This window comes from Colletotrichum godetiae (genome assembly GCF_030913485.1).
Source record: "Colletotrichum godetiae strain CBS 193.32 chromosome Unknown BDP55scaffold_32, whole genome shotgun sequence".
Lineage (NCBI taxonomy): Eukaryota > Fungi > Ascomycota > Sordariomycetes > Glomerellales > Glomerellaceae > Colletotrichum > Colletotrichum godetiae.
In genome coordinates this window covers 221,289-239,682 of record NW_026851280.1, presented here as the reverse complement: position 1 = coordinate 239,682, position 18,394 = coordinate 221,289, and the positions used below count along the sequence as shown (strand labels likewise).

The 18,394-nt window shown below is 51.6% G+C and overlaps 7 protein-coding genes across 7 annotated transcripts; 1 reads left to right on the top strand and 6 right to left on the bottom strand.

The window, feature by feature from the left end:
• Positions 1 to 436: 436 nt before the first annotated feature.
• BDP55DRAFT_228232 (uncharacterized protein) lies at positions 437 to 1,376 on the bottom strand. Its single transcript, XM_060566129.1, has one exon. It carries the CDS (start codon positions 1,157 to 1,159, stop codon positions 524 to 526), a length of 636 nt encoding a protein of 211 aa, XP_060427249.1. The 5' UTR covers positions 1,160 to 1,376; the 3' UTR covers positions 437 to 523.
• Positions 1,377 to 2,583: 1,207 nt separating this feature from the next.
• On the top strand, positions 2,584 to 3,293 carry BDP55DRAFT_670649 (uncharacterized protein). The gene is made up of 2 exons (XM_060575399.1): positions 2,584 to 3,000; positions 3,054 to 3,293. Exons 1-2 carry the CDS (start codon positions 2,853 to 2,855, stop codon positions 3,179 to 3,181), a joined length of 276 nt encoding a protein of 91 aa, XP_060427248.1. The 5' UTR covers positions 2,584 to 2,852; the 3' UTR covers positions 3,182 to 3,293.
• Positions 3,294 to 3,493: 200 nt separating this feature from the next.
• BDP55DRAFT_228193 (amino acid permease) lies at positions 3,494 to 5,651 on the bottom strand. Its single transcript, XM_060566128.1, has 6 exons — positions 5,320 to 5,651; positions 4,567 to 5,265; positions 4,239 to 4,498; positions 4,103 to 4,188; positions 4,015 to 4,050; positions 3,494 to 3,955 (listed from the first exon to the last, which is right to left on the bottom strand). Exons 1-6 carry the CDS (start codon positions 5,501 to 5,503, stop codon positions 3,604 to 3,606), a joined length of 1,617 nt encoding a protein of 538 aa, XP_060427247.1. The 5' UTR covers positions 5,504 to 5,651; the 3' UTR covers positions 3,494 to 3,603.
• Positions 5,652 to 7,089: 1,438 nt separating this feature from the next.
• On the bottom strand, positions 7,090 to 9,541 carry BDP55DRAFT_670645 (heterokaryon incompatibility protein-domain-containing protein). Its single transcript, XM_060575398.1, has 2 exons — positions 8,952 to 9,541; positions 7,090 to 8,883 (listed from the first exon to the last, which is right to left on the bottom strand). Exons 1-2 carry the CDS (start codon positions 9,355 to 9,357, stop codon positions 7,214 to 7,216), a joined length of 2,076 nt encoding a protein of 691 aa, XP_060427246.1. The 5' UTR covers positions 9,358 to 9,541; the 3' UTR covers positions 7,090 to 7,213.
• A 60-nt stretch (positions 9,542 to 9,601) lies between these two features.
• On the bottom strand, positions 9,602 to 11,015 carry BDP55DRAFT_228152 (uncharacterized protein). The gene is made up of 3 exons (XM_060566127.1): positions 10,716 to 11,015; positions 10,158 to 10,658; positions 9,602 to 10,103 (listed from the first exon to the last, which is right to left on the bottom strand). Exons 1-3 carry the CDS (start codon positions 10,954 to 10,956, stop codon positions 9,868 to 9,870), a joined length of 978 nt encoding a protein of 325 aa, XP_060427245.1. The 5' UTR covers positions 10,957 to 11,015; the 3' UTR covers positions 9,602 to 9,867.
• A 710-nt stretch (positions 11,016 to 11,725) lies between these two features.
• BDP55DRAFT_670640 (uncharacterized protein) lies at positions 11,726 to 14,568 on the bottom strand. The gene is made up of 2 exons (XM_060575397.1): positions 13,987 to 14,568; positions 11,726 to 13,889 (listed from the first exon to the last, which is right to left on the bottom strand). Exons 1-2 carry the CDS (start codon positions 14,115 to 14,117, stop codon positions 11,795 to 11,797), a joined length of 2,226 nt encoding a protein of 741 aa, XP_060427244.1. The 5' UTR covers positions 14,118 to 14,568; the 3' UTR covers positions 11,726 to 11,794.
• Positions 14,569 to 15,751: 1,183 nt separating this feature from the next.
• Positions 15,752 to 16,162, bottom strand: BDP55DRAFT_634184 (uncharacterized protein; the record flags this gene model as incomplete). The annotated part of the gene is made up of 1 exon (XM_060572638.1): positions 15,752 to 16,162. One exon carries the CDS (start codon positions 16,160 to 16,162, stop codon positions 15,752 to 15,754), a length of 411 nt encoding a protein of 136 aa, XP_060427243.1.
• Positions 16,163 to 18,394: the final 2,232 nt, after the last annotated feature.

The window sequence follows — 18,394 nt, the reverse complement described above, 5'->3', positions numbered from 1 at the left end:
GTGATCTGGAGGGCATGTCTACTACCCTCATTATCCCTGTGCGGCCAATCGAGTGCAGCGTTTGCCTGATAGACTCTCAGCGGCTCCGTACCCGGCGATCCTGAGTTCGACTTGCTGAGCAGCGTCATCCTGGCGAATTGACGAGGCGTGGAGATCAAATCCTTGGACATAGTTCACTTCACATGGATGTCCCAAATTAAGACGAAAATTTTGATCGTGGACACACACTTGAGCAAATCTGAAGGTCGACGTGGTCAAGTGGAACCCAGTGCACGATAAGCCGACAAACATCGTCACGGCAGCGAGATGCATCTCTTCCAGCCAAACATGCAGATTTATCGCACAACATGGTAGGTCAGAAAGAACGAAAACAAATCCAGAACTCCTGGTATCCATTACCTGTCGTAAGACGTCTCTAAATAATCATAAATCTCGTAGCCCTTCATATGTCGGCAACGAGGGGGCTTTTCGGTGTTATCGCGCTTTCCACTGGTGCCTATGTCCGCCTGGTATATTTGTTTCTTCATTTCTTCCCAACCCCGTTTGCCAGTCGGTTCACCAGCAAGCCTCCCAACGTAGCCTGGATAGTATCCTTCTTGCTCCCACCGCCGTCTTTCGAGCCATGCTGCCCGTTGGTATTATTGTTGAAAGCCGCGATGGCAGCAGCACCCGCCGCAGCCGTCGCCATCCTCGTTCCCTTCTGAGACCAGGATGTCTTTTCCTTCCTCATCCTCCATGCCTCACTTGCGCCCGCTACGACGGCTGCAGTAGCAGCAGCTTGTATGATCGCGGCCTTGTCAGAGTCATTACGCTCTGGTACCCTTGAGGACCGAGACGTCTTGCTATCCTTCCGACGGCTGCTGCTGCTCTGTCCATGGCTTCGTCGACGAGGCCTGTCGTCCCCGCTGTCAGAGTACTCAGGGTATGTGTCGTGCCTTCGGGCAGGGGGCCGACCATAGCTTTCGGAACGGGCGCGGACGGGACCGGCGGGGCTGTAAGATTCGTGGCGGCGAGTGCTGCGCCGGTGACCACCGCTGGCTTCGTGCTCATGGGCGCTGCGAGAGACACGGCGCGAGGCCTTTGGTCGCTCATAGTCGTCATAGTATGGATCATCGTCGTAGACGACGCGCTCTTTGTGGTGACGTTCCTGGCGTGGCATGATGGGCGAAATCTGATTGAGATCACGATCACCACGTGGGATGTGCCTGGATTTCCTTTGACAAGTGCCGGAAACGGAAAGGCTAGTCACACGGGGGCGTTGCGGAGACGCAGGCTACCGATGAGGCCGTTCGCTTTGGTCCCTCTCTAGTCCGTATAGTGACGAGTTGACTTTGTTGCGCCCGGGAGCTGGAAATGCACGATCAGATCGATAGAAGCGCTGGAAGAGCCAGGGTGGGGAAGAACAGGACGGTTGTGGAACGTCAGATTTCTTGGTATTATTGTCGTGGATCATCCAAATGTTTTGTGTGAATAAGGAAGAAATCAAAGCACGGAAGTAAATGCAGCATTGCCAGTGGGGAGTTATCTGATTATGAGATAGCAAATTTGATTGCTCTTGAGCGCTGGAATTCACACCACCGGGGGAACCTTGTATCACTGGGCACTCGCTCTGCTGGCACTTGCTACCCGACTCGGCAGGCTGAATCTTGCTTCAAGGCTTGCTCCAGAGTTTCTCGGTTGCTTTTTGGTGAAGGGGGGTGATGTAAGAGTTTGAGACAGACGAGGATCATTGCTGTTTCGGTGCGGAGCTGAGGCGTGTTGGGGCGACGGGAGACGTCAATATGATGCGGCCCGCGCACCCGTTTCTGTTGCCCACTTAGGGTGAGCGAAACACGACATGATGTCAGACCGATCGTGCGCAGGGGAGTTTATCTCGGTGAGGTCTACGGTTGGTTCTAGGCCTTTGAGAGTCACGGTGAGCAGATTTGGCCTTGATCATCACCTATGCGTAGAGCTTCTGGTTATGCCAATAGCCAACTCTTGTTTACTTGAAAGAGTCTGCACGTAGCACAATTTCCTTCTAATAAGTGGCTTATAGTCGTAGTCTCTTTGATGTAGAAAGTTCTCGTTGCTGAACCTGACTTGAAGGGTTCAAGATTTGGGGCATTGATAGTGTGGTATCAGCCCTGCGAATCTAGTCCCCGCTCTCACCGAAAATATAGCCAGGGGCTGGGCATTCTACCGAACCCAGAAGGCATCATGACTCTCGTCCATTGTCCAATCGGGTTCCACGCGATCGATCAGGGACGATCGCTGGGGTTGGAGAGCCGGGAATGAGGCTGAAGGGGAGGGGACTACGGGGACTGTGGATAGTAACGTAGTCTTCTTTAGTCAAATCTCCATGCTAAGGCACTTTACTGAGATAGCTGGCATTGGTTGCCATGGGCTCTGGGAGACTAAATCTATCAACGCGCGCCGGGCGGCTGGACCATCGCTTTGAGATGCTTGCTGCAATCAAACGTGGCGTCTTTAGCTCAAGGGGGCCATCGGACACTTTGCTCCATGTCGCGTGCAGGTCGATTTAATTGATTTCTGCACGGTGGTTATGCGCCAGAGAGGTCAGGGCCCCTTTGATGCGCGTTTCTACGCGTAAATGACAGCGTCATAGACTTATACACAACCTGTGAACTCGACAATGATATCGACTTTTGTGACTATGGTATTTCCGGCTTAGAGTGCAATGATGAGCGTTGACAGTGAAGATGAGTTCGTATATGAACTGGGTGAATGCCGCTGGTCGCAGTCGTACCATCTAGCCCATTAACAAGAACAATACACAAAATCACCAGGCTTCTTGCACACCACATCAAAGTACATTAACTCAGATAATTTCATACTTCACCAACATCACAATGTCTTCCGAAGCCCCCACCGGAGATGTTCAGGACAACGAGTACGTGTCCCGACAGGGTGACCGTGAACCCATTGGCGTTCTCGGCGACGATGCCAAGGTCGAGGACCCCATTGATGCTGAGACTGCCGACTCAGATGCTCAGCTAGGTGAGTACCTATTATAATGAACTTCGAACAGTCCTGATGTGACGTATGTCCAGAGCGTGACGACAAGGAAGCTATCGACAAGAGCAACATCGTGGAAGGTCGCACCCGTGGTGCTAAGCCCACTGGCGAGTATCGTGAGCCTGGCGATACCGAGGGACTGGAGGACAAGCGTCTCGAGTAAGGGCCAGGCAGATCTGTGTTATGAATATTTGAGCGGCAAGGCGTTGGGTTAGAAGTTGTATGAATAGTGTTCCCGTTTTAAGATCAATTGAATCAACATGATCCAAATGCCGCGAAAATTTTGTTTAATCATATCACCAAGGGTACATTTTGCGCCACCAAATCTGCAAACCTTCATTACCAACTTGCATAGCTTTCATAGGCTAAATAGAGTCCCCTTGGTCTTTGTAATATGACCTCTTATGTCTATGTCTCATAGGGTATATGACCGATGGTAACACAATCGACCGAATTTCTAGTTGACGAATGAGAGGTTCATTTGTAAATTTGGGTATATGCTGGTAAGTTAAATAGTTCTAATCTTGTGGACAGCCACTGCTATGTGCAGTCATGGCACTCGGCATAACCTAAATGGTCAAGGACTTAATCGATCGGCCCCGAGTGACCATGCTTCGTGCTGACCTTGCGGTATCGGATAACCTCGTGACCTTCCTGGTCGTACGTCCTTTCAGCCACGATCTTATAGCCACCGATGGCGGGGAAGATCTTGGTCCAGAATCCCCAGTACACACCACCAAGAAGGAGCACACCGACGCCAACAATGGGGAAGACGTAGTACGGGTAGCCTTCTGCGGTCCAAGATCCTGTGGGTGGGATGAAGGGAACGATGCAGAGAAACACATTGGCCAAGACGTAGAGGACGGTGATAGGGAAGTAGGTGTGCCAAGGTGATGTCCAGTTCTCCCTCTTGTTCCATTGGAGGTAAAGAAGGCCACTAGTTGTAATGTCAGCTGGTGTCCAGAAAAGTGAAGTAGATCTTTCAAGTCAACATACATTCCAACAAATGCGTTGATCCATGCGCCGGGATATCTGCTCGTGTGTTAGCAAACTGTAGTTCTTCGATATGGGTGAGAAGGCGTACGTGTAAAGGTCTGTGATGAAGTTATAAGCAGGTCCCGCGGGAGGCGCAACGAGAACAATCACCGTAACAGTCCAGTGGAGGAAAAGCTACGAGAACATTAGCTTGAGAAGATGAGTTCTTGATTCGAGGCACGTACGGCTGCGGCCGGGGCATTGAACGGCTTGTTGGATGCCCAGAATGTGCTGAATGGCAGGAGGCCTTCCTTTGCCAACTCTTGGTTGAGACGAGCATGGGCGAAGCTGACAGCAAGCACATTTCCCAAGTTGCTGATGGCGACAAACGCCGGAAGAGCTCTGGCACCGGCACTGTTGCCAAAGACGTTGCGGAAGAAGACACCTGCGACGATGACTTCTGAGGTGGCGAGCTCGGTTTTGGGGATGGCGGCAAAGTACGCAACTAGAATTGTTGGTTAGTTGACCAGTGAGCAAGACCCAGGTTATGACTGTTGAAGTCATTAAGCTCACCATTGGCAAGGACGTAGAGAATAGTCACACCGCCGATAGCCAGGGGTGCAGCGATAGCCAGAGTCTTGCGCGGGTTCTTCAGCTCGCCCACAACATAGTTGGCGTTCTCCCAGCCCTTGTAACTGTAGATGATGCGAAGAAGAGCAGTCGCGTATCCATATACACCACCGTTGCCGTAGCCCTCTCCCTCTTCGATGCGGAAAGCGTTGTCAAAGTTGTGGGGGTTCGGCACGCGACGTCGACCGGCTAGTGCAGCAAACCCGGAAAAGACAATGAAGAGCAGTACGATGACCTTGAATACTCCGAGGACATTGAATAACCGGATACCCCATTTGGGTGTAATGGCGTGGATGCCAACAGCGAACGTGGCGCCGGCGATACCGATGCCGCGGGCGGTCCAACCATCCGGTGATTCGGATCCCGATGCGAAAAGGATGTATCGGCCGAAGGCGAGGGAGTTTCCGGACGAGAAGCCGAGGAGAATCATCTGCGAGGCGAGAACGCATGTCGCGAGGTATTTGGGGTGCTTGTAAGCACGCTCGAGGTAGTTCTTCTCGCCGCCGGATCGGGGGATGGCGAGGCCGAATTCGAGGAATACGCTCATACCGCAAAAGGTCAGAACACCGCCGATGACCCATAGCATGAGGGCGACGCCGACGGAGCCGGTCGATTGGAAAATACCGGAGGGAGTTGAGAAGACTGGGAAATGGGGTGTGAGTCTGGTATACATCGTGATGGGCCGTTTGTACTTACTACCGGTACCGATCATCTTGTTGAGGATTAGGAAGACAGCGCCGGTGACACCAATCTTGCGCGACTCATCGAAGGCGTAAACTTCCTGCTGTTTCACCACTCCTACTTCTTCCGTCGAGGCATCGTCCCGCACCACGTGTCTGTCCTCCCCAACATGGTGATCGTATTTGAGTGGTGAACTCATAGCTTGCTGTCGGCGCGAGAAGCAAGAATCGGCCGAGCCGGAGTTCCTAAGATGTACACGGCGTTCACGTGCTAGAAAGCACTGCCGGGAGAGTTCCAACGAGAGAGTGTGTAGAGCTCGAAGCTAACACAGGCAGATCGGCAAGCGGGTGGTTCTTCGAGAGGCCCACGGCAGCTTTATATGTGTCCCCCTGCCTTGAAGATAGCGTTGCTGCGTCGCAACCCAAGACAAACGGTGAAAGTGATCATCCCAGGCCTTGCTGCTGAGAGATCCCCGCACGTCATGGCACTGTAACGTCACGCAAGGTTCGACCTGCGAACCGCCTCGCTGCGTGGTACCACGAGGGCGGCACGGCGGGATACCAAGGAGTGAAAGAGCGAGGAAAAGAGCACTTGAGGTGGGTGAGAGCGACCTATTGAGATTCGAATAGTGATGAGCCTTGGAGGGTCACGGTAGCTTTGACGAACTAGGCGTTGCGGAAACCACAAAATAACCTCGTGAGCCAACATCCGCTACTCCACTCCACCAAGCCAAATCTTAAAAACTTTGCGTGCTTCCAGAAGAAAACAAGCATGGGTGTGATGTCGGGGGTATGTACCGCCGTGGCTGACACTCATACGAGGTGACGGGCGCGATTATAGCCTCTCGAGCTGCGCGAGTTGCCTCTTGAGGCTGAATCGTCATAAATGCCGGCAAGCTCGCGAGGATAGCTTCAACCAGTTATCAGTGCTGTTCTACGCCTTGAGAATGAGTATTTGCCCTGGAGTGGTCAGGTCAAGTGAGATGAGCATCGCCGCCAAGAGGGCGTCAGCAGGCTGGGCTGTCTGGGCAGCGGCGAAGGCAACCAGAGGTTTAGTGACTTCAGTTCAAAGGCCTTCCAGTTACGGAAGGTCGCTTGGGGCCTTTGCACACGGCCCATATGGAAGTTGCTTGGCGGTCCTCTGGAGTTGGCTGAGAGGCCCGGGGACCCCAACTAAGACATCAGTGAAGTGAATCAAGGGGGGCACGGGGGGCTGGTCGTTTGCCCTGCCGTGCGGCGCCGTTGCAGTGCCAAGTGAAGCGGTGATGAGGAAGAGGAAAGCCAAAGGAATTTTGTTGATGTCGTGCTCACTGGGGTGGGATGGCGACAGTTGTTGGACCGAGACGTGCCGACGGGCTGTCTTTTTGTTTCGTGCGCTAAAACCTCGAATACCCGCTGATGTGCAGCGTCTGCCCCAGCTAAGATCAACTCTAAATAAGTGCCTTATTTCTATCAACCGACTTGAGTAAGTTACATCCATGCTCCCTCCTGGTGTTACCTTCGTCGTGAAGTCTTCTTTCCTGGTCTGTGGATTTTTGTAAAAAAGCAGACTCCACTGTGTAAGTACTGAAGCAGTATGACTGTACCGTAGCAGGTAAACTTCCGACACATCTTGTGTCAATCGGCTCGAAGGCAACAACAAGTAGGTCTTAGTTACCGAAACTCTAGACTTCAGACAACTAGAGCCGCCTTGGACGACATCCACCAACATTCTCTAAATGGAAGTTGGACCGAAAAGCGCAAATATCTCCTGCTTTCTCGCTCGAGGTGGTGAAATGCCTATTTCCTCAATTCTCTATTTGTAGATGCCTGTGAAGCCTTCATGTTGTACTTGACTGCGAAAGTGCTTGCTCATCTCGTCTTGTTCCCAGTGCACTGTCTAGTTGCCTCAGCAGACTACCTTAGCCCAACTAAACAATCTGAACTAGGTGTCGGCCTTCTTCGTATTTGACGCATGGCAAAGTTCTCTCTTTTGCATTACGCACCAGCAAGCTCTCCCTCAACTCCTTGCCCCAACCGCGGGCAATCCCAATGCGCCGAAAGATGCCCTCTTTCCTATCTTGAAGCTGCAATAACAAGACGTAGATACTCCCATCATTGCCTGTTCTTCTTCCAGCTGGCACACAAAACAGTTTCGGCCGATGATTCTGAATGCTGGCCCACTCCTGGCTGTCATCAAAGTAGACATGGGGCTGATACTCCATCATAGCCGAGTCTGCACGAACACTGACTGGAACGTCGTTGACGACCATCATCAAGGAACGATGAATGTTGCCATGAATGCCGAGTGTGGCATCGGGCAGGAGCTCGACCTTCTTGAGGACTCCCCAGAGCCGTAGCCACCCCGCGCTGATCAGGCCCGTTGTATCGCTCGTAACATAGTCAAGATGTAGATCCTGCACCTCGATCAACACCTCTACCGCTTCGGGGTCCATAATAGCTGGAGTGATCTGTCCATCTACCGCCGCCCAAGACCAACTTGGGGCCCGATAGGCTGACGGCCTAGCTTGTGCCTCGTTAGGAACAACAGTCCACAGCAGTTCCCGCTCTAGATAGCGGCGCCACATCCCTGCAACGTAACGATCTTCAAGCAATTCCCTGACCGTCTTCGCAACAGCTGAAAGAGCCACCAGCTTGTCGCCAGGAAAGGTAAGTTTAGCTCTGGTGTAGGCTTTCACGATGTTGCACCAGTAATGATACTTCGAGACTTGGCCATGATCCCGAGGCCTCCAACCGACCAGGCTGTTGCCAAAACCCTTGATTCTACTGGGAAATCTGGATAGGTCGATTAGCAAGCCTTCAGGATAGATCTCGGCATCCTCCTTCTGCTGGCACTCCCACAGGATTTGACGTTGGCCAAAGTACAGCACTCTCGGCGATAGCAGTCTTTCCTGAAGAACCCAGGCTCTCGTATTTATGACTGCATTGGAGACTTCTGTTCTCCAAAAGCCGTAATCCTGGACCAGAAATCGTGTATCCTTGGAGTCGACGGGAAGGTCTATGGTATGTGAACAAAATGCATCCGGATTGCGACCATGGAAAAGGGGGTGATTTGCGTCTGGCGCATCGGCCGCTGATATATTAACAAAGGACCCCGAGTATATCTTATTCATATCCGCTGACTCCTTTCTCCAATCGACAAACTTGTCGCCTTGTTGAATGATGCAGAGCGAGTCTATCCATAGATATCGGAGATTAAGACGCCGAGTAGCCTCAATAGCATCCTGATATAACTGGGGCAACGTGTCGAGCGGTATGTCTTGAAGCAGTTGAGTGTAGTTGTCTGTCGTCAGACTGAAGGATTTAGCAACACCCCAACAATGACTCAGTGTCGCATAGGGACCTTTGACAGGCGTGATGTTCGGGAGGGTGAGTCGACAACCAGAGCTTTCCTCCTCCAGCGGTCCGGTATCAAGGAGGCGAGTAGGATACCACTGCGCTGTCGTGGTTAAGTGCGGTTTGGCACCGCAGTTTGAGTGTTCAGCTAAGCATTCCGAAATCCATCTCTGCGCGACGAGGAAAGTATAGTCGGATCTAGTACTACGGGAGTGGGATCCGACTTTATGCTGGGATGCGTAGACTTTGTGAGTTCTATTAGCGGTCATGTTCTCGAAACATTTACCCGGCTTCGTTATCAGGTAAACATACATTCTTGCGGAAGAAGAAGGATCTCAGCTCGAGCGAACCCTTTCGGCGGGCTTTTCTTCACTGGAGATGCCTTACTGTAGTCGAGAGCGACGTGTAGTATATAGGCGGAGGGATAAGCAAACTGTGCTCCATTGGTTAAGAACCCGGACGTGAGGGGTGGCTCGGTTTCTTCTGTAGATTCTCGTTTCGTCGACTCAGCGCTCAGTTGCCTGATGTCTTGTCGCGCATCCATGTCAAGAGCAGCCCAAAGTCGGTTGCAAATGTAACACCCGGCGTCCACGGAGGCGGTCAAACTCTTGCAGTCGCGATGATGTGGCTCTTCGGGGTCTTTCCAGCCTCGATTGCCAGTAATCAGCCCATAGTCTTGCTGTGTCCCAAGGACAAAACGACAACAAGCGCAAATCATCTTGAGCTTCTAAGACTTTGTACTTGTAGCCCCCCAGGGTGGGATTGAATAGTTTGACATTCAATGAGAATGGCTAAAGTAATGCAATCCACAAAGCCGTCGAGTTGTTTATCTAGTGTGTGAAAGTCTAGACGGCGAGTGCTTCAGTTCTAATTTTCTAATTTATGGGTGGGTTCTCTCCTACGCGGCCAAGTTGCTTTGCTTCTGCCTTGCGATCAAGTGACCTGCCGCGCTAGAGCTGGGAGCGACGCGCAGACAAACTTGAGCGAGTCAGACTGCTGACATGGCATTTAGGCAATGCAGAAGGAACAGGCATCTGGTGAATTTGTCTTCTTCTATTTTTTTTCTCGGAGAATGAGAACCCCCATGCTTGCATATTACGTTGGCAAAGAATCCTGCGTAGGCGCTTGGAGAAGAGCTAGGAATCCCACAGGCGCTAATCGATGCCGGAACAAGTTCAGCTGGAGCGACTATCTATCTCTAAGGTGGCAAGTTAGGTGCATGTTTGATTCAGTACTTGTAATACAGCAAGTCTGTCGTTGTTGACATGACTTGTTGAATGGGAATATCGACCGCCAAGCCAAGGGTTGGTAGCGTGTCGTTCAGAGACGCTGGCCGGGTGTCAGCTTCGCCGGAGGGCAGGTTCCTCTGTCCCGAAAAATCCAAAGCTCGGCTTGTTAGATCAGCCTGCTGCCAGAGCCACCAAAGTCTGTCAATTTGCACATGGTGCAGGAAGAATAAGGGATCTGCCATGTCTGTAAGTCCTTGGGTGGCTCAATTACGTGGTTGGTGAAGCTTACCGTTTGGAGATGTCGAAGGGAACAAGTCTCCTCCTACAGCTGAGTGAATCGCACCATGGGGCCCGTTTTCCAGCGCAGTCGCGAACGTTGAAAAGTTGCCAGAAGTCTCGATAATTCCCGAGATCTTTTCGAGTGAGTATAAGCCGCCTTCGTAGGGGCCGGCATTGACCCCGATGCCGTCGTTGAAACCGCGGTTCAGACAATGCGAGAGCGCTGTCGTTGTGTAGTACGAGACAGCAAAGTTGGCGAAAGCGCCGTCAATTACGCACATGGTCAACGGGTTCGGTCGCGTCGGCGGCACCCAGCCGCCGTTCAGGCCGTTTCCTCCAAATCCGGTGGTCGTGTCGTTGGAGAAGACGGGACTCTTGGACATGTCCTCTGAGTCGAGGGTCCAGTCCCAGTAGGTCATCGGGCCTGTGTACTTGCACTCATCTCTCAGTGCTGTCTCATAGATATGTACGAAGTACCGATGCCAGGGGAGAAATTGAGCGACAAAGTGAACTGTATAGTCTTGTCAGCATGGCTGCACAGATTGATGCCCGGTATGAACGTACGAACTTTCGTTGTTGAGCTGAGCGTGGACATAGGGAAAGTCATTGTAACGCGACGTCTCAAGACCAATCTTTGACGGCAAGCCATCCAAGCACTTTACTGCGCTGATGTAGTCTGCTTTGGCGGCACTTGACAGGGATCGCCACTCAACTCTCAGCGGCGCGTCTTGGACCGGCAGAGCTACAGTCTCGCTGATAAATGCGGCCAAGAACGCGAGACATCCGGCGCTATTAGTGAAACCTTTCATGATGACGAGGTCCTGAAGAACTGGATTGGAGTACGGTGTAAAGAGTTGGCAACAATCGGTTTCGGTAGTCAACCTACAAGTATCTAAATAACATGTTCATGTTCTCGTGTTGCTCGGGTTAACCCCTCTTAGCGCATGCTGCAATTTCGGTACCGCCTTCGTATTAGGGGAGCACCGAGCTAAAATTGCGGCTTCGCGGATGATCCCTCCTCCACTTGCTCCTCGTTCCCAGGAATACACGAGATCTTTCAAATCTCTCAGATGATGCTGTATATGGGACACATATACGGATAGAACCTTCATCAAGTTGGAGCTCAGATACTTTTTGAACAATGTCTCAAACCAGCAGCCCATAAACATTGCAGCGGATGTGACTCCCACTATACTGATCGGGTTACCTTCCTAGGTATCTAGTTAGAGACGTCTCACCCTGGGGTATTTCGTGTCAACTAGCACAATCTCTGCAAAGATTTAGTTCCACAAATGAATCCGTGCCGAGATTCCCGAAAGCATCGCTTTCAGGCGAGAATTTCCTCCGGGAACGTCGTGCGCTCCACTCCGGCTCGGGGACTCGGGCATCAGTCGAGTTCTCCGGGTCCGATTACGCACCACGCTAGACATCCAGAAGCGCAATCCAGGATTGTCAAGGTAGAAGTATCGATACTGCACCAACGGATTCGAACTGGATCGTAAGAGACTTAGTACTTCTGCATGGAGCAAAGAATCCAAATAACTTGATTAAATGCGCAAGGACATAAAGCTTGCTGAATCTCCATAAAAAAAAAAAAAACCCCCCTTGTGATCTACCCTGCGGATGGAAAGCTGCACACCCCAGAAATTAAACGGTCAGCATGGCTGAGCTGCGTCGCATCATCAATACACCGTCATCAGCCGAGATTCTAGCCGCGCTGCGAGATTGAGAGTCTCGTCGACATTCCAGTCCGCCTCCCAAAGTGTTTTCGAGAAGAGTGTCTTTTGCCTTTCCTTCCCCCGGAACTACTGAGTTAGCCATACTCTGTGCCAGGGTGGACTGGGAGAGGGATTCCGTTACGCCATCAGCACCGCCCATGGACGAACATGCCCGGCTCCGAGGTCGCGATGGATACAGAGTATTCTCGTCGGCTTCAAGTCTCGAAGGGCCGTGGGCGTCGTCTCCTGAATTCGCGTTACTCAAGGAGTGGCAGTTTGGCCTGAGTACGAGACGCGGGCCTTCCATGGATGGGTACCGCTCCCTGATGTCGTCAAAAATGTCCCAGTGATGTGTGAAGTATGTCACCCTAGGAATTTGCCGGTCATCGTCGTACACGTCCCGACCCCATATCTGCCCCAGAAGTTTTCCTGTCTTGAACTGCACTATGGCCGCACCAGAGTCACCACACACACCAGGCCCCTGGGAATTCCACTCTTCGGACGTCAATGCACCTTTGATGTTTTCCAAATACCATTCCCTGGTGGGCATATTTGGGTACTGGCGGACGTCGGCAGGTGTTTCGCATACCATAGCATACCGGAGCCCACTGCTTCGGCCAGTTGTCTGGACGATTTGCAATCGGGGGTGTTGCTCAAATACTCCTTGAATAGGGTCCGAGAAATCATCGACCTCGATTCCCGGCGGCGCATAGCGCAGACAATTCTGAGCTTCGTCGCTGTAGGCTTTGCAGAAAGCCCAATCTGTGACTACCTCTCCTGGCGTACCTGGCGCGTAATGCTCCAGAGATCTCGATGGACGAGTTGTTCTGTACATCCTTCCTGAGTAGGCTTGCAACTTTCCGATCCGCAAAGGGCTCTCGTTCTCGCGACAGTCTATATATGCTGGGTGGAACAGTCTGTGACGAGGGACTTCGGATGGATTGTCAAGATTCTCCCAATTTGATATGCCATGGAACAGGTGCCAGTTAACAATCCAGCCATCGTATCCACCGAGATTGATCGCTGGGCCCAGGGTTGCGGCACAGTCGCTCTGTTCAAAGCTGACAGAGTCCCCAAGCATTCTCTCATTGTGCCTGCCAGAGTTTCGAGGCCCCTTTGACTCGTCGTGTTCATCCTGTCTCGAAGCCACTGTGCCTGCAGCATATTTGACATGGCCCCGAAGGAATTGGACTTCGACTCGGAGCTCTTGGGAATCTGGAAAGCACGACGAGACGTGGCTCCGCATCTTGTCGCTGACTTCTTTAGGAAGCTCCTCGGGTGTCGTAACCACTACAAACCTAGTCATGCTTTCGATGTCACGGTCAACCGTGAGGCTGTAGTTGTCATCAGGGCCGTTGTGCTTAAGAATATCCAGCAACTGCGGCCGCACTTTCGATTCATAAGTCTCTCGGAAGGCAGCCGATGATGGCTCCCATCTTTCGGCACTCGCGAAGAGCGCCTTCATGTCCATAGGCGGTTTCGCCATAGCACGAACAGACCTCGACGCTTCTAGGTTCGAGGCAACGGATCTTGTTATTACCCCTTCGGATCGAGGAGGCACAACCTCTTGGCGGCTTTCTTCCGTGATGTGCCTGGGGAAGGTAGGCGATAGACCTGGTACAGAGTTCCGCTTTTCCGGCTGCCGTGAAAGAGGTGATGATCTAGATATTTCGGTGTCCGAATGCCGACGGTGGAAGAGAAATCTGATTATGGATGTGGCAGAGCTCAAAGAGGTTCCACTACTGCTCAAGATTGAATTCAAAGTAGATGACCGAGTCGGGTTTGGCGATGCGTGGCTTGAAGGCGGTATTCCCGAACCTCGATAACAGGATGCAGCTGAGTCGGCATAGAACGCGTCGTCTAGATGACTTGGCCTTTGCCACGGGAGTGGCTGTGCGAAGGTCTGCGGAGCAATGCTCGTAAAGCTCCAAGCCAAGTATTCTTCTGATACTTGCCCCTCCGAATCCTCATCCAACGATTGATGTTGGGCCTCATGTTGGTTTTTGGGCTCAAACTTTTTCTCCCTAAAGTGCCGAGTGTTAGCCCGAATGTTGATCCGAACAAAGTCTTTGTCAAGTGAACATGGAAGGGGAGCGCATGTAGGGACTGGGCAACACAAACTTATTTCTTTTGTTCTTCCTTGGTTTGCTGCGCTTCAGCTTCTTCTGTTCACGCTTGGCTTTTTGGTTGCCGCGTTTGGTTCGAACAATTTCTTTGATCGATTTAAACGACGTGAAGCTTTTGAGATGCATCTCGGCGTATTAGCGTCACACTACAGCTCTTCGTGTTTAAGTTATTGCCCGCAATTCTCGAATCGTACATGTACAGAGCGGAGCGTCGGCAATCAGGGCACTTATGCACTCAGGCCCGAGTCTTTTCAAGGCCATATATGTCACGTCTCTACATCTCAATGCTAAATCTGCCTGGTGCGCCCTTTCTGAATGGCAGGAAGCCTATGGCTGCCTCATGGCGTCGAGGCTGTGTTTCGTGCAAATTTAATCTGGAAAAAGCCCATCGGCGGCCTGAATTGGTGTGGTGTAAGCTGGTGTAAGACAGGGTGCAGGTTGACTAGGCCCAAAACCTCTAGGTGCAGAAGGATGCCTGGATGCTGTGTCTCTGGCACGTTCGACAGGCAAATCGAGGCAACCTGTCAGCTTTTCGGTGGCAACATGGAAGTGCGATTGGCTATCGGTGGAACCCATCTCATCTTAGTTCCTAGTTTGGAATCGCTGCTTCTTCATATCTCTCGTTGAGCATTTCCGAGTCAAAGAGCCTCATTCTCATCGTAACCAACCTGTGCCATTTGGTATACCGTATCCAGAGTCGGCCCACAGTATCAAGATCTATACCTCCCCTTTTCGTTAAGGTGGACGACTACAATTGGATGCCGCGTACAATGAGTAGGTCGATGAAGACCCCTCAATATTCTGGTATAGCCATGAGTGTCAGGCAGCAGCCCTCTGGATAGCTGCCCCGTGCCGTGAAAGGCCTGGATCGTGTCCTTTGCAAGCTTTGCGCTTAATGAACAGTGATTCACTGTCAAAAGGTGGGAAAACATTTGACCAATCGTAAAATTCTGGTTCATTTGTTTCCAGCCTCGAGGACTAGGCTTGCCAAACAGCAAATTAATTTCACATGAGGTAGACGCGACCAGATCCAGCCCCCTCAAAATCGTCGAATATTTTTTACAACAACCCCGTTCAATCCAACCATCGAAGATTCAGAGACTCAAATCATCAAAATGAAGACCAGACGATTCCTTCTCACGGACTTCGTCGTCATTGCAGTTGCGCAGCAGGCCAATCTCGGCTACGAGCGACTTGGCGAGCGTCGCGATGTTCTCCCGCTCATCCCTGGGATGGATTTCGTAAGTGTTGGACGCAAGTACCGTTCAGGAACATCTGCTAACGAGCCAAGATGACCACCCTTTTTTACGACACGGTCAGCATCATCAATGAGATCGGTCACTGGCTGGCGGCCAACGTCACCATCTCGGAGTGACTGTGGCCCGAATAGGCTGGAGATGGCGAGAGCCGAAGAAGTGGAGAAGATTCAGCGGAAGTAAGGAATAAGAACCAAAAGCTCGAAGCAAAAATCCACCCCTTACCTAAGTACAAGACTCGTTTCCGTAAAAAAAAAAAAAAAAAAGGCGGCCTGGGGCGGGTTCCTCGCTCACCGGGCTGCACCTGTTCCGACCACCACCCGCGTTGCATCTCTTGCTGCGTACTATTAATGATGTGGGCACTTGATTGAGATAAGAAAGTAGACATTTATTTATAGCTCTAACTACAGCTTGTACTGTATAACCCTTGTATCCAAAACTCCAATTTCACCGCCCCCAGCACGAGAAGAAGAATATCTTGGTGTCCACATTATCCTGATTTGCCTAAGCCTCAACTTCCTCCTCGACTTCAGCCTCCTCAGCATTCTCAACATTCTCGACCGCGCGAGGACCGTTCTTTCCGTTCTTTGAATTCTTAGAAGCCTTGGAGTTCTTAGAATCCTTGGAGGCTTGCGAGTGGTACGAGGCAAGCGAGTCCTTGCAGCCCTGTCCACAGTTTCCAACATCCTGCTTCTTGTGGTTGTCGTCGTGCTTCTTGACATCAGCTGGGGTGTTGGGGCCCCTGGCCTCTCTGGTCTCGATGTTGGTCTCAATGTCGAGAGCCTCAACTGGGGCACCGTCTTGGAGTCCTTCTCCAGCGAGAGCGGTCAGGTCGTGGGGCTGGGCGACAGGCATGGCAGTGACGACGCCGGTGGCGGTCAAGGTGGCAAGGAAGAGAGCGCTGAAGAAGCGCATTTTGGCGGTTTATTGGTTTGAATAAGAAGATGGAAGTGGTATTTGTGGTAGAAGAACCGACAGAGTGTTTAGGCAGTCTGGAAAGGCTGAAGTCTGATACTAGAGATGATAGTCAAGTGTGCTGATGGAGAAGAAGGACCTGTTGAAGAAGGGAATGGCTTCAACCTTTTATATCTGGAAGTCAGCCATAGTTCATCCCGCAGTAATACCTGGTCTCTAAAGACTGACGCGAGGAATAGTCCAAGATTTGCCGACTCATGAGGGTTCCCATGCTACATCCTCAGTCGGACGATACCCCCACTCCTCGATCAACAGCCTCGCACAAAGCAAACAGACAGCCATCATTAGATGACGCGGTTATTGACTTAAGCTTTGAGGCTGTTAGACTACCGCATTTGTGTTGCGACTAGTTGTTAAGGTTAAAATAGTGTTGTAGTGAGGTCCAGAGCCAAGTTCCATTGAACAAAACGGTTTTCGTGAAACGAAGAACTCTAAATGTTAACATGGACAGTTTACTCGGAAAGACCACTTACACTCGGCGTAAGTGAGTAAAGCGAGGAGCACTCTCGGCACGCCGAGCCGATGACTCGTGTTTCTTTCACGCCTGTGCGAGTGATCGCTCGGCTGATCTGCAAACCCCCTCAGTCGATAAGTGTCCGGACGAGGGGTCACCTTGCGTGTGCGCTTTGTCGTGGTACCCAACAACCTTTCGGCACAACCTTAATCTGCGCCTCATGTCATCTTTGGGATAGAACTCGCCGGCCAGTTCTGCCCAGCTTCTGCACAAGTCCACATTGGAGAATCTCGGTCTCGCCTCATCGGTCCAATCGTTCTGTCATTGCGAGGTCTGACCGAAAGGAGGAACTACTTCATAGCGCTGTGACCAGTCCACTGTCCGTTGACATCCTTCTCTCCGGCTACGTAGGGCCCCCACGCCCGCCATCTGGGTCGATGAGAAGCACTTCCGAAACTTGCTCATATGAGAGCATCTTGTTGACGGTGCGCCAGTGTCATCTCTTCCTAGTCATGGCACTTGAGATGCCAAGTTGAGAGCCAGGAGTCCATGATCTGTGAGCTCCCTGCCGATCTACGGCGCCGATACACCGACAGCGTCTGTGTCAACATGAGTCCGAATACCCCTCCTCTCCTTGAATCCCATCCTAAGCTATAATACGAATCCGATATATTGCAGTCACTTTTGCTGTATGAACTTGATAAAGTCGTGGAGGTAGTTGAACAAGCATCAGGTTTGCTTCAATGGCTGCAAGGTACCAACTTTACTCAATGAGAGTTTTTAGCCTCAACCAGTTCTATGGGATCGTCGCACCGTAACAGAGGCATTAAGTTACATGCAGGTCGTCGCACCATCTGTCTTGGCTGCCAACTTAAGGTCAGAGTTCAAGGGACTGGACAAGCTTGAATTCTTCGTGCTGTTCAGACGGCCGCACCATTGAACTCTACAACCTGCGCCCCAAATGGTCCGAAGGACACAAGGCTCAAGTTGGCCTAGCACAGAAGAGACCGTGTTAGAATCCCAGCTATTGGCACCATAGTCCAATACTTTGGATTCTGTCCGAGTACGCATGCCAACAAACTGTTGTCGCCAGGAAACATGGGAGGCCAAGAAGCCCAGAGGCCTATAGGTGAACCATTGCTAGAAACAAACTCCGCTTACTCCTCACAAACAAGAGAAAGAGCGCACGGCACGCATTATGCCAAGTCCATGACGGGCGCGCAATCAATCCCATCATTACGCGTTGTGCAATGCCATGAAACACGACAAGGAGCGAGACCCAGCAAATTTGCGAGGCAGAACGACAGTCTTGGCGAGCAGACAGGTCGAAGATACCGAGAGACGGACAGTATGATCGCTGGATAGACGGCCGGCAGCTGGGAACACCTTGTCACGTCCGGCTTCGAGCGGGCAACTATTTCTCGAGGAGCACAGATGACACGAGGAACTTTAAACCCAAGATGTGCTTCGAGGTGCCGAGTCGAGTGGGATCCGCGGTGGGCGAAAGACGCACGGAGATTTTTCTTGCCGGCTTTAGTAGGGCGTACGCGTGGCCGAGCTCTGCAAAATGGGCGCCGAGCTTTGATGCCTCGGGGTTTATTAGTCGACGAGCCCGAGTAGAATGTGTCGAGAACACACATTGTGGCCGGCGATGTTTCACGGAGGCCCTGATTCAACTTTGAAATCTTGACCGGAAGTTTCCTTTCTTGAATCGAAGA